We start from the raw sequence: 14572 nt of genomic DNA, 5'->3' as shown, positions 1-14572 counted from the left end.
TGGACCAAGTCTTAGTCTCCCGGTGTCTGAGTCTCACTATGGCCTGACTCCCAAGAGGGGATGACTTAGCACTAAGGCTTAGAAAGAGACCGTAGATGTAATTCCCACCCAGCCACACACTCTTCCAAGTGAAATACGATCTGGTCTCCCTGCCAAGTCCCCTCTCTGGCTGGCTTCTCCTCAAGCCATCCCTCCTAGAGCCGCAGCCCCATATGGCTTCTGTCAATGCTTTCTGTCTTTCTCTTGAAAAAAAAAAATCACTTTATTCTCAAAGCGTTTTACACACACATTTGTGAACCTACTTTCACTATGAACAGATCGGCCTACGGCTGACCCTATCTCGGGGTGTGGGGGTAGTGGCACCTCGTTTATTACCGGGGGCTTTGAGAAACACCACCTGTCAAACGCCTGTCAAACAAGAAGCACTTTAGGAAACAAACAGGACACACAATGTTATATCAGTTAAGAGAGCTGATCAGTTTAGGGAAGCTTACCACCGAGACGGGGTCCATGGCCTCTTGCTTGACAGGGACTGGGTCAAACATGAGCATTCTTTTGGTTAAGCCTTCTAGGGTGTTCTGATGTCTGGCCTAGAAAACAAAACAGCATGCCTGGTCTTAATTCTGAGGTCACATAAACTAAGAAAAAGAAAACATCCCTTTACCTCCTAGTTTCACTCGTCTTCTCTCTCACTTCCCATACGTACTATGAAGAAGATGGCCTTTCGCATAATTAAAACCAGGCCTCGAAGGCAGGACTAAGTGGAAGAGGCATTTCTAATACAGCTACACAAACCCTGACATTTCTGGAACAATATGTACAGCCTCTTCTGCCAGGAAACCTTGCATGGCATCCCTGGGCAGCTCAGCAGAAGGTCCGCCCCATCCCCGTGCTTGTCAGAAGAAAACAGTGAGGAAGAAACCCAGGAGCAGCCACCGCTGACACCCCGGTTTTAACTTCCAAACCTGTTTAAGCGAGCATGTGGCACACACACTGTTCGGTACCTGTATGGTCACTCATTGATGTACAGACTCAGACCATCAAACCACACTGCTCTGTGACAAGATCAGTTTAAATCGTCACCTTCGGCTGGGGGTGGTGGTGCACACCTTTTACATCAGCACTCCGGGAGGCAAAGGCAGGTGAGTTTGAGGCCTGCCTGACCTACAATGTAAATTGAGGACAGCCGTGGCTACACAGAGAAACCCTGCCTCAAAACAAAACTAAACAAAATGTGTCACCTTTCATTAGAAACAGGGGCTAATGAGATTGCCGGCAGACCAGTGTGTCTGCTAAGCCTGACTACCAGTTACCACACAGATCGTGAGTAAGCTGCCCTCTATTTTGTGCGTGTACACACACACACACACACACACACACACACACACACACACACACACACACGAATAAAACAAGAAAAACATTGTTGCACCCTTGTGCTTCCAACAGTTTCCAAACTGTTCACTACTAGAAATAGCCCAACACTCTGCACTTGTATCCTACACAGTTTAATTTTTAAGACAAAGTCTCTAAAGGGGAATTCTTTGCTTTTCATTTTGATTGATGGTCTCCCCATGATACATCGTTTCTTTTGGAGTTACTAATGCTGAACATTTTCATCTTTCTTTGTCATTTACATTTCTTTGAGAAAAATCCACTTGGATCTTGAGACACACCCTCGCCCACAACAGTTTTCTAGACCCCTTTCCTATAAGAGCTTGCAGTCACTCCAGTGAAGGCAGTGCCCACCTAGAGCTTGTCCTGCTCTGTAATTAGAAACCCGCTGCACAGACCCACCGGCCAGCTGCTACAGACTTCACACAACGGCAGAGCCTTACTATCCCAACTTGGTTTATGTGCTTAGCGCTTTGACTCAAGCCAAGGTCTTTACAGGCCCCTCTGGTTCGAGTGGCTAAATGAGCAAGTTTCTCCTGAGAAAGTGGCCCACTGGTAAACACAAACACTATGAAGACTGAGAGAGGGGGACTCCCACAAGCATGAGGCTAGCCTGGGCTACATATCAAGACCCTATCTTAAAAAAACTAAAAACTCTGTAGAGATGGCTCAGTAGTTAATACATAACTGCTCTTGCATCAGAGTGGCTCACAGTCATCTACATCCTCAGTCCTAGGGGACCCATGGGCAGCATGGGCACCCTCTCCTGACCTCCATGGCACCCTCTCCTGACCTCCATGGGCACTTGCATTCACCTGCATATAGATCACAGACACATAATTTCAAATAAAAACACAATCTTTAAAAGAAGTTCCAAGTTCTAGTGTCTCTGCACCTTCTGCCTCAGTGTGGAGAACTCAGTGCTCAAGGCTACTTACTATACGTGTGTTCTAGCAGTTGCGTTAAGAGACACTGGCATACAAGTGTGAATGTGGTACCGGGTGGCTCTTGTCCTTCAGCGTGTCAATGGGACCTCTCTAATTTTCATGGCAACATGTAAATTCTACCCACCAACACGAGGCCCTGACTTCATAATTACTTGTCCTATAATCTTGTGACACCAGGCTCAACTCCATGGTGCCATCACCCTCTCAGGTGTCCCAGCAAAAGATAAAATGACACCAAAACAAAACAAAACAAAACAAAAACTTTGTTTATCTTATTAGGAAGAAAGAAAACATGTTGTGTCTTGGCATCTAATAACTGGTCCTAATTGAGCAACTACACACACAGGTAAGGGCTCTAAGACCTGTCCGTGCCTTAGAGAAGAAAGGGGTATCTTCTGGTAGCTTTAGAGACCGTAAAGCTAGCTGACACTTCTGCTCCCGTTGATAAGGTCAGAGAGTTTAGCGGCTTCCCACCAACATCTCAGTCTTTTGCCTGGAGTCTGCTCTCGGAATCTATCCCACCAGATGCTTATCTTGGCTCTCACATTTCCAGGTGTGGAAGGAAAGAGACCCGAGGCTTTGAGGCCTCAGACTACAGCCTAGCCCAGCCCCAGGGAGGCAACACTTGACACAAGACGGATACGGACCACACTCCTTTCCCAAGTTACAGGATCCTTTTCCTCTGACTTACCCATCTCAACAGATATGCAGATTTGGTTGTGGTATGTACTACACACACACACACACACACACACACACACACACACACACACACACACACACGACTACATTTATTGGTTTCAAACCCCAGAGCAATATAGAAAGCAGGATAAATGATGCCTGAAACCCACAACTGTTAATAAGAAGTTTCTAGGGGAAGCAAGTGAGGTGGGAGGTGGTCTATGCTTGGATCTCAGCCCTCAGGATAAAGCTGATGCAAGAGAATGCCACAAGTTCAAGGCCATTCTGGGCTCACAGCAGAGTTGGGAGCAGAGGCTGGCCTCGCATATCTGTGTGATGGTGTTTCAGTTCTTTAAGTCTGTAGGTAAACGTTTAAACAATTGGGAAAGACACAGAAAGGGACAGCAAGAAAATGGGAGTGCACCAATGCACATCAGACTGCCTATTCAAGATGACAGCAGCAATCGTTCTGTACCAATTGCCTTGGCCACTGCTTTAGGCTTGATGGGTTCTGGTGAGGAACCAGGGAAGAGGGGGTACAACTCTTGGCAGAATGCGTACCTAGCACCACAAGGCCCTGGATTCAATCCCTCAGGCTGGAATTAAAGTTAATATTCAAACCAGGAAATAATGAGTATGGCACTAGCAGTGTGTCTTCCACGTAACTAAAACGTAAGCTGAGACCTGTAAGAGTCTAGATCTTTAAACTTGGTTGGCAGCCGCTGTTACCCAGGGGCAGTGCTCTGCACTTTTATCCTTCTCTGAGAGCTCGTTTTTTTTCTTTTGAAAGAGTCTCACTATACAGCCTCGGCTGACCTAGAGCTCCACCTGCCTCCCAAGTGCTAGAGTGACAGATGCATACTACCACACCTTCATTTTTAAAAGGGGATTCTGAAGCCATGACACTTACACACTGGCAGCGATTCTAAAGAGAACCAGTAGGTGGCGCACAAGAACAGGCTATGGAGCCTTAAGAGGCTGGCAGAAGATTGGCGTGTACCAGCCTCAGGGTCTTTAAAACCTTGTGGGTTTTAACCAAGCTGAGGAATTCTACTAACCACTTTATGTAGGCACTGCAGAGATGAGAAAGCCTCAAATGTGGTTGTTTCTTTACATCTTAGTTCTGGTTTGGCTAAACACTCTCAACCTGAATTAAGCAATGGCAGGGGGAGAAACAGCATGGTGTGGGGGCAAAACTTATTTTTGTTTCCAAAAGTTACTGAAGTGCTTAAAAACCAACAAATAGGGAAATCACTTTTCCCCCAAATAACTTCCCATAATGGAACAACTGGGTCATTTTGTGGGGAAGAGTCTGTAAAACCGAATTTTCATTTAACAGTGACGTCCCTCTGTGAGCCCTCCCCTCTTCTACTTTTGACTGCAGATTATCAAACCGAGGGTCAGATTTCTGTCAGCATGTTACTGTAGAATTATATATTAGAAGCCTGGAGAATCATTTAGGTGACTTCTAGAAATGATAGCGCTCCTGCGATCTGTGAGGCTCACGGCACAGCTGCTTCATAAGGGAGGCAAAGAAAGGGGGTGGGGGGCACTGAATAGAGTCAAGCGTTCTCAGTTTGTTGAGGACAAAGTAAGACCTGCTGCTCTTTTCTCTTCCTAGCCTGACCCTAAGTCTTGTCCCAATTACCTGCTTCCTGCAAAGGGGAACTCAGCCAGGTGTCCAGAGAACAGATACTAGACAAGCAACAATCAGTGAGTACCTTTTTCACTCCCGGAGAGTTCCAATTCTCAAAAGAGGAAGTAAGCACGTTACTGGTCCCCACCCTCTCTCCAAAGGAACTGACAGGGCAAAGATCGGAGCTCACTGTGTATCTTGGCCAGGAGGGCCAGCACCGGCCCTGGAGCTGAACTTCCTTTCTCAAGAAACCTTTCTGTACATTTCCCCAGCAAACTCTGAGTGCTCCCAGTGACGAGTACTACAGGAAGTACCATGCAATGGCCAGAAAGGCAGAGGGGCAGGCACCCTAAGCCAGGTTTGCTTTGTGGTGCTGGCACCTACCTTGGAAGGGTGTCCCGTTTTCACACCATCCAAGGACTCACCCACCTCGCTCTTCCACTGTCGACCTGAACAGAATCCCACTCGGTGTCTCCGAGTCTTTGCCTCTCGGCACTTATTTCTGCATTAACGTTGTTTTGTAAAAGGGAGAAGTTCACTATTTCGTGTCAGATGGGATGCAGTGACCCAAGGAGCCAGTGATCCGCCCTCCCCTCTCTGAAAGAGCCACCCAATTTTACTTTTCTGCCTCCACCCATCGGCTCCACCCCATGGAGAGTTGCCAGGGCGAGTCCAACTTGTCCAAACAGGACACAGCTTCAGATAAGATTCTGCCCACACCCTGTACTTCGGAAAGACCGAGTGAAGCAATTGATTTTACATGTAAATAAGGACAGGTGGAAAGGCAGCCACCGAACACAGTCCCTCCAGCTCTCCAAGCTAGTCTAAGGGCTGCGGAGACCCAAACCTGTATCTATCCTTCACGCCAGCTCTCAAGTTCAAGGGCACCTGGTTAGTGCTTGGGTTACACATTTGTTTTCCTCCTTACGCTCGCTGACAATTTTGTGTTTTAGTTTTAAGGGCAAGCAACCCAGGATAAATTGAAAAATACCCGCAATGTCTTAATCCTGCTGTGTACCCGGCAAAAAAAAAAAAAAAAAAAGCCTCGCCTAAGCCCTCACGGTTCTCCTCGGTGAGGCGTTATATAATCAAATCCAGAAAGGCTGTGTGAGGCCACAGGGCCTCTCATCTGCCTGGCTCACTAGGTGCCCTCCCTATCACTGGAGACCCACCTCACTCCACCCTGCTAGGCCTCCACCCATGGGGCCCCACCCTGCAGGGAGTGGGAAGACAGGGAGGGACCTGACTGGCTCCAGGCTGCAGCCAGTTCCTGGAAATTCCACCCTGAACCAAGGATGGCTGGAACCTTAAAAATAACCAGAAAGAACTGTCAGAGTGTAGTTCCCAGTGCCTGGAGTCCCACAGAACTTTACCTAAGGACTGCACCTTCCATACAAAACTGTGCAGGGGGAAGGTGCCCTCCCCTTCAGGAGTAAACACAAACCAGAAAGCACTTGCAAACCTTTACTGGGCAACGTGGCTCCAGTCCAGACCAACCCTCCCCCTCTCCAACCCCCCTCCTCCCCAACCCCCAGTCCCTGCTCTAGGAGGTTGCCCCTCCTTAACTCCCATTGGCCTTATTTTCCCGTCTTTCACCATGGAAACCTAAGGTCATCCGTGAAGTCTGCCCCACCCCTTTTCTCTCCAATTCCACCACAGCCACAGGGGGCCAGGTCCTCGGGCCTCCCGCTGGAGTCCTGGGGGACGGGAGGGGAGGCAGCTATGCAGCCCAGCCCTTTAGCCAGCAGCCTCATCTAGCCCCTCCTCCAAGGTAGCTTGGGGCTGCCAGGGTGAGGTTGGCTGCTTGTGCCCGTCACCAGCTTCCTAACCAGTCCAAGCTCCCCAAGCGGCCGACTCCCCCTCCCCAACACCAAGCTTTTGTTCATTTTTGGCCCTGGCGCTGAGCAACAGTGTGGTACGCCCCCTCCCCTTCCGGCTTATCTAAATCCTTCTAATTCTTCAAAGACCTGCTCGAGGCTCTCCCCACCCTATGTGGCCAGCTGACTGCTCCCCACTACATCCAGGTTGGCCTCCTCTTACCTCACCAAGCTAGAAGGGTGTGTCTCCTACCCCTACCAGTGGGGTCCAGGCAGGTCTCTTCCCTGACACCTTAGAAGGCTTTCTTACTCAGAAGGAATAGCAAAAACAAAGATGTTTCTATGCTAGGCCCAGGGGAGTAACAACAAAACAAGCAACCCCTCCCCACCAATAATAATAATTAATTATGTGACCAAGCCTTGAGAAGGACTTCCCAAGTCATCTCCTCCTGAACACACTTGAAATGTTCCTTAAACAGGTTCCAAGGGGGAGGGAGGGCGGGCCCAGACCTACAGGAAATTAGTGATCAAAACTTCCTTTAAAAAGTTACTGCCCTTACCCTTAGCCTGGCCTACATAGCCGCTGGAGTTCTTCCCACTGTCATCTTCCAACACTTTTTTTCCCATATCCACCCTGTGGGACTTTTAAATAAGCCTAGTTTCAAGGGCTCTGAAACCTACAAGAACAGTAAGAGGGCAGGGGACAGGAGCCAGCTGTAGCTGGTGGGTTTTTCTTGTTTTGTAATGATGATACTTCTGCCTGGTGTGGGGGACACATGCTGGTATTCCCAATCCTCTGGAGGGATACACAGGACTGCTACAACTCTGACACTAGCCTGGGCTACATGGAGATACCCAGACTCAATAACAACAGAGATGTCAGTCCGGCTGGTTACCACCACCTTCATGACGAATGTCCTGTTCTCTATCCATCTGTGTCATTTCGTGCCTTGAGTGGGAACTGCCTTCTCATTTCACAACGACAACACTTCAAAGGGCGGGGCCTAACAAGCTGCCACGTTCACACAGCTGGAGAGCCAGGATTCGAACCCAAGTCTGCCGTCTGACTTCAAGGCTGAGGACCTGGCACACCACTGGTAACTCAGAGAGGACTACACTCTGAAGGGCCTTCTGTGAAAAGACCGGTCCTCGCAGGGAAATGAATGAGGCTCAGTGGTCATCTCACAGTAGCCAACAGGGATGATTTTTAACCTGCCCCTTCTTCCCAAGCCTCTCTGGACACAAGATCAAAAGTTACATTCTGAAGGCTCCAATTAGGGTACTAGTCTTGCTAGCCAATGCACCTGCAATTGGTCCATAAAACCGCTGAGAAAAATTGGCAGCTTTTACCCGAGTAAATACGGAAATCCTCACAGTTAACTGTACAAAGGCGGAGGGGTCAGATCTTCGTCCCCATTTTAGAAATGAGGAAACAGAGGGACTTGTCCACATTCGTGGAGCTGCAGCCAAGAACCAGAGTGTGCCGGTTGGCAGACCAGAGCTTTTCTGTGCTGCACACCCTGGGTGGAAGGAGCCGTTTTTGTGGGTGGAATCACCTCACCCCGGGGTCACTCCCCAACCCCAGAGGGTGTGGTGCGTACACTGGTCCATGGTAAGCTGTAAGCAGTGCCACGGGAGCTTCCAAGAGCAATTAAGATTTCAAAATGCCTTTCCAGGTTAGATCACTCAGTGCAGCTCCTCTCTGTCCTGTGGCATAACTCAGAAAGATTGCACACAACGTGAGATTACCCATAATGACTAGGTGCTCAATAAATACCTGTGAGATGAACAAATGTATATGGATGTCAAACTACACTTCTCATGTTAAGATAAACATGAAGGGCAAGAACCCGGGGTGAGCATCGGTCCGAGGTCTAAAATACAAAATGTGAACCCTTGAAGGGATGAGGGGAGACTAAAGCGCCAGGTTTGGAGAAGCGGGACAGGAAACTGATCTTACTAATCAGAGTATTCGGGAGTGCAAAGCTTCGAAGGTTCCAGGGTATAAAGTACAAGCACAGGTAAAGAGTGGATGGCACTGATTAGACTCACTCCAACAGTAAGCAGTTCTTGGAAAGAATGGCAGAGGCCCCGGGAGACAACCCCAGGCTGCTCTCCAGGGTAGAGGCTGACTTCAACCATCTCCATTCCCTCTATCCTGTCCGGACTGGACTAAGCTCCGTGGATGGGGCTTGATTCCTGCTCCAAGCCATCTCTTGCATGATCCCTAAACCTTCAAAGACCCGGCAACTAAAGTAAGTCCCAGTTCTGAGAGGGAGAAAGCTAGACCAGGAGGGTGAACTGAGTGCGCAGGCGCAGAGGGCCAGAAACCTGCCGTTCCTCAGTTGTTGCTCTATCTTCGCGCCACCCCCCTTAACAATTAGCTGGGGAAATGATAATGTATTCAGCCTGCCAACACAATGGAAATGAGTTTCAAAAACCTCAAGGAACCAGTTTTGCCAAAGAGCTTGACTGAAAACATGCAGAACAAGGCACAGAACAGTTTTGTTAACTAGCGCACCGAAGATAGTCACAGTCCACATTCGGTGAATCATAAAGTATCTACAGTGCCCTGTTTCCCTACTAACTTTCAAGGAAGGAGTGTTTGGGGGAGGGGGGCAGGGCTACCTCCTTTAGACAATACTCTCCCTTATCAGGGCAGACTCTGTCTGGTTTCCTGTCTCCGAGCTCTGGCATGACTGTCTAAGATGAGAAGCAGGGTCTGGACAGCGGAGCCTGAAACGAGAGTCCTGTAGGCTCCTCTCCCAGCTCACTCTGAGAGAAATTACCTCTCAGCAAACCAGGTGGTACTTGGTCTAAGATTCTAGGGACTTCTCTCCCCATAACAGCTAGGACCAATGCTAACTAGCCACTTCAGAAACCAGTCCAACTTGTGTGTGTGTGCGCGCACGCAAGTGGGTGTAAAACCAGAATTTGGAAAAAGAACTCAGAGACAATGAAGCTAAATTAGGCATGATGAGTTATATGAAGAGATAAAATTATTGTCCCCATGTCTAATAAATATAGCAACTGCCAAATGATACAACTTCCCCAACAATTTAACACAGCATTTAAAAGCTTGCTACACTCCTAATAGAGTAGACCAGATCCTAATCAAACCTATTAGCCACCTCCCTGTCCCCACCCAAGCAGAAAGGAGGATCTGGTCACCAAGACTGTCTACCCAATCTAGTTGGATTGTTACTAACTTTGTATTTCAATTTAAATAATTTATGAACTTCAGCTTAAAGGTCTCTTGTTCTCTGTGCAGCTTAATATTTCAAGCTGCTTTGTTCTAAGAAAGAAAAAAGAAAACAAATCAAACCACTACTGGGGATTTCTAAGACTCCCATGATTTTTTTCAAGGAAAGTATTGCTAGCCTACAGTTTGACCTTAGTAACTTTCATAGATGAGGCAGCTGGAATATTTATTTATACTACTTATATCATACTACTTATAACTATTAGCAGGATGAGATATTTAAAGCAACTGGCTATTCTGAATACTGGCCACTCAGGACTGCTTGTGTTCAGTCAACTTGAATAAAGTCCATCTCTATACCTCATTCCTTTAGGTCTTAAAGAAAATCCCCAAGTAAATTTGAAAAAGACACATAAAAGTCCCCACCCCAACTCTTTCTTTTTTAAAAAAATTTTTTTTCAAGAGCAGAGAGAGAGAGAGAGAGAGAGAGAGAGAGAGAGAGAGAGAGAGAGAGAGACTTACTAACAGTTTATCCAGACTGTCGAGGCCACAAGCTAGAGATTGAAAAACTGATATTATGAGGAAGATAAGCATCCCTCTGTTTTCAAAACAGAAGATTACAATTTTCCAAACCATCATTCAAGAAAACCAAGCAGCACTTACCTCTCCCTTTCCTTAAGTTTTTTATTCTTAAAGTGGGCTAGAAATCACCTCTAGGGTATAGTGATCTTTGCCCTTAAAAATATAATTCTGCTGGTTTAATCTTTAGCCCCCCCCCCCAAAAAAAACTGGATTTTTTTTTCCTTCTTGATACATATCATGCTTTGCTTGAAATTTTTTTTCTAGACATTTCTCCTTTAAAACAGTGGAGACTTTGCAGCTCAGCCCAGGTGGCCAAGTTATTCAAATTCTCCATCCCCCTGGGCCTACCTTGGGCAGTCTGAGTGAAAATGAGCAAGGGTGGGCCAAAGCTGTCGCACAATGCCAGATCTTTAACTCTAAGGTGTTAATCCTGATCTAAATTTGACAGCTTCAGGGCAATGTGCCTATCTCAAAACAATGGCTGTATCCATCTTCACAGGAAAACTGCAAAAACAACTTCCTTTAGATTTGCTGATACGCCCGTGAAATTCCCTAACATCGCAACAGTAAGGATAACTTTTAAGAGGGAAAAGTATTGATTTGCCCTTATAAACAGAGGGGCAAAGGGTGTGTGTAAAAAGGTTAACTGACTTCTCATTATGACATAACACAGGCATCTTAAGCAATCACAGTGTAGAGACATGATAACTCCCCGGGTGGTGGGTGGGGATACAAAGTTTAGGGGCAGGGACCATGGCCTGGTTTAGGCTACTGATCGACCAGAAAACAGCCTGAAACAGGAAAGAGCACACATATGCCACTTGGAATGTATGACGCAAACCCCAGCCTTGAAACAAAGAACAGGAAACAGCCCGGCCGGCAGTGCTGGAGAGAGAGCACAGAGAAACATTTAGCCAGCCCTCCCTGACCCTATATTCATGAGCAGCTGGAGTTTTTTAAGACAACAACAGGGGGGTGGAGGTGTTTGTTCTATGGGTGTGAATAATAACACCAACTTTATACAAGGGGACCTGCCCTATTTACAAACAGGAGCTGCCACACACAGAAAACATCCAAGTACACACGTGATTTGGTCATCTTCAAGCTGCAGAGACCCGGAACGAATTACCTAGTACCAGCCTCCTTTCTGATTTCTTTTGTCCCTTTAGGCCAGGTCCCAAGGGCTAGCAGCCCGGTGCCCTGACCAAACTCTACACTGGAATAATGATTTGATCCAGTCACTGTGCACATTGAGGAAAATCTAGAGAATGCACAGCTGTAAGAATTAAGGCTACAACTGAGTTAGCCCACAGAACCAAAGCTGGACCGAGTTCAAGTTTCTTTTGGTCCCAGCTAAATTTGAAGACAGATTTTGCTTATTTATTTCATTTGAAAATCTCATTCTTCTTCAAATATAGCCAAAGACATGGCTACTCACTGGTTCTCAGAATAAACCTATCGAAAGTCGCCTTTTAGGGAATGTTATTCTTACTCCAAAACTGATATGCAATTCATAAACTTCGGCACCAATTTTACCAGATAATCTATCAATGACTCTTTTTTTCCCTGAGGTAATCTAAGGCAGCAGGGTCCATTTAAAGTCCCAGCCACAGTACTGTTTCTTTATACTTTGTTAGCCAAGATGGTTCACAGGTTTCCATTATCAGAGACCTCAGGATTTGTTATGTAGACATAACTACAGGTTAAAGAGGGAAAAAGAGGAGGGGGGAAAGGCATCGCTGTACCCATAGCAGCAAGATTGGATTTTAATACAGAAACTTTGCAGCAAAGAGACAATAGCTATTCCCACAACTATGTAGTTTTGTACGCAGAAGGGGTTACAACCCAAGCAGCTACTGTCATTCCTACACTTTGATACTCTCCTACATTTCACCCAAATGGTCTCTACAGAGCACCTTCACAGGACTTGGACCGTGGGGACGGCCTGCAGCAAACCTCACTGATGAGAAAACTGATTTTTCTCAAGGGGTTTTAAATTAATCAAACATCTTCTTTCAGGTTTCTATTAACAGCCTAAGGTCAGAACACACTTTTGACCCAAGGAATAAGTCAGGGTGCTCTTTCGTCATAAAGGCTAACATAAAATTATGAAGATGTTCGTGTTACATGCCTAGGATGAAGCAAGTTATCATGCAAGCAGAATTTCTTATAAAAAGTGTTCCTCAAATTTATGCATAAAATTCTCATTTAAGCTGGCCAATGCTCACTCAATATTAGTAACAAGATACCAACTCTAAATGAGTTCAGAATAACAATTCATACTTTCCCCCCCATACACCAGACTCTTGAGAATAAAGTATCTTCAACAATATTTGAGGAAAAAATAAGTTCTTAGAATAAAATCTCAATGACTCCGTGTAAAGTGTTTATTTTGAAGAATACAAGGTGAACAATATCCAGTGTCCATTTAACCTGAATTATTCAAAGGCTTATTCATATTCAACTAGCATTATTGTAAAATACTATTGTAAGAACTGCAGTAAAATTTTACACAAGTGTTTCTGTTATCCGCCAAAGACATGGATATGACAATTCCAACTCTTATTTGCCACCTCCAAGCTATTCAAAGGTCCACACCACAGTCCCGTGGTCCCTACGGGGCTCCGCTTCCCTAACACCGAAGGCGCTCTGCACAGCTAGCCACGCTGCAATCCTTTGCTTCAGGCACTGCGGCAGGTTCTCTCCACGTCCCCAAAGGCAGACTCTCCAAACCTCGGTGGTTCTTTTCCTCCCCCTGCCTTCCCCCACAAGCCAAATGACCCAGCAGTTAGCGCGCTCCGGGTAAGGAAAAGGGGATGCTCCTTCAGTCCCAATCGCCCCCAAGTTTCTCGCCAGGGGCGCTGGAGGCTGGGCTCCAAGTTTGCTGGGCGGCAGCTGGGGGCGCGGGTGGGGGGCGGGAGCCCCGAGTCTGGACGGGAGGGGGCAGGAGCAGGCGCGCGGCCTCGCTGCTACCTGACTCCCTCCAACGCGGTCGCTCGGGGGGTGCGCCGGGGTCTCCGATGGGAACCGAGCGCGGGGGGCCCGGGACCACACAGGTGAGCCCCGCCCGCGGGCTCCCGTTCCACCGAGTTCCCCTATCCCACGATCCCGCCCGCCATCCCCCCCTCCCCCTCGCTCCTCCACCCCAGCTCCGATGCACTTTCCCAAGCCCGAAGGAGCCCTCGCTGCACCCCGAACTCGTTATCCGCGCCCTGCTTTCTCCAAGGGGGAAAAAAGAGAGAAGCAAGCAGATGCGGCGCAAAACGGGGCGCAGGACGGCAAGGTGAGGGCGCGGGGACTTACTCTGCCAAGCGCGGTGCGGAGCACAGCGGCCAAGAAACCCAGGCCCGGCTCCCTGGCGCCCGGAACCCCGCGGGCCGGCAGGTCAAGCGCCTCCGGCCGGACGGCGTCGGGGACAGGGACAGCGACCGCACGGACGCGCGGGTGGGGTCGGCTCGGGTGGCGCTCGCACTGCGCTCCGGCCGCGGCTCCGCGCGGCTCCGCTCCCGGCTCCCCTCTGGCTCCTTGGCACCAACTCCGGGCAGTCACATGACGCCGGCGCCGCTCGCTCTGCGAGCCTCCCCGGGGCTGGCGGGGTAAGTAGAGGCTGGGAGCCGGGGTGGGAGGGTCAGGGAGGGGCAGCGGGAGCCGCCACAGCCGCCTGGGCTGGGAGGGGTCCCCACCCACTTGGGTGGAGGCAGCCGCCGGAGGGGTCGGCGAGTCACTGGCAAACACGCACCCCGCCCTGCCCTTCCCCGCCCCCGCCTCCCGCGCCGCCCCCGCCCGCGCCCCGCCCAGTCACCCGGGGCCAGCCTGACAGACACTCATTATTCCCCCGAGCCGGGCGCCGCCCCGCCGGCTCGACCTGTCCCGCGAGGCGCGGCGCGGCCTCGGGGCTGGGCGTGAGCAGCCCCCGCCCGGCTCTCCACCCTGGGCCTCCACCCGGCTGAGCGCTCCGCCCCGCGCCCTGCTCCCAGAGCCTGCGGCCCCGCCCTGGCCGTCCCGGCCTCCTTGCTGCGGCCGGAGCCCCGGGGGGGAAGGAAGGGCGGCGTTGGCCGCTCCGGGCGTCACACGCTCACGGCCCGTAGCGCCGCTTCCAAAACACACAGCCCGGGTTCGCTGGCGAGCCGAGGAAGGGGGAGCGGGGCCGTCAATCACCCGCTCCCGCGAGAAGGGCCGCCCCTCCCGGGCGGAGGGCAATGGAGCGGGTGTAGCGGCCGAGGACGTGCGTCCCGGCGCCGGGGAGCGCGGTGGCAACCGGCGCGATCGCTGCTCGGTGCACAGGGTCGCGCTGCTGCCTGTGCGCTGGCTG

General features: G+C 49.5%; 1 protein-coding gene across 2 annotated transcripts in view; it reads right to left on the bottom strand.

Moving 5' to 3' along the window:
* Positions 1 to 13667, bottom strand: part of Klf3 (Kruppel like factor 3) — a 30450-nt gene extending 16783 nt beyond the window's left edge. The window contains exons 1-2 of one of the 2 annotated variants that reach the window (XM_032915967.1): positions 13564 to 13667; positions 495 to 590 (exon numbers count right to left, since the gene is read on the bottom strand). In XM_032915967.1, coding sequence (XP_032771858.1) covers positions 495 to 551 — 57 coding nt within the window. In that variant the 5' untranslated portion in view covers positions 552 to 590; positions 13564 to 13667. Of the gene's footprint in view, positions 1 to 494; positions 591 to 5043; positions 5142 to 13563 lie in introns of those variants that run through there. The other variant, XM_032915968.1, reaches the window with a different exon arrangement.
* Positions 13668 to 14572: the final 905 nt, after the last annotated feature.

The sequence above is a fragment of the Rattus rattus genome, chromosome 11 (genome assembly GCF_011064425.1).
Source record: "Rattus rattus isolate New Zealand chromosome 11, Rrattus_CSIRO_v1, whole genome shotgun sequence".
NCBI classification, from domain to species: Eukaryota; Metazoa; Chordata; class Mammalia; order Rodentia; family Muridae; genus Rattus; species Rattus rattus.
The sequence above is the reverse complement of the archived record's forward strand: the minus strand, read 5'-3'. Positions and strand labels throughout refer to the sequence as shown.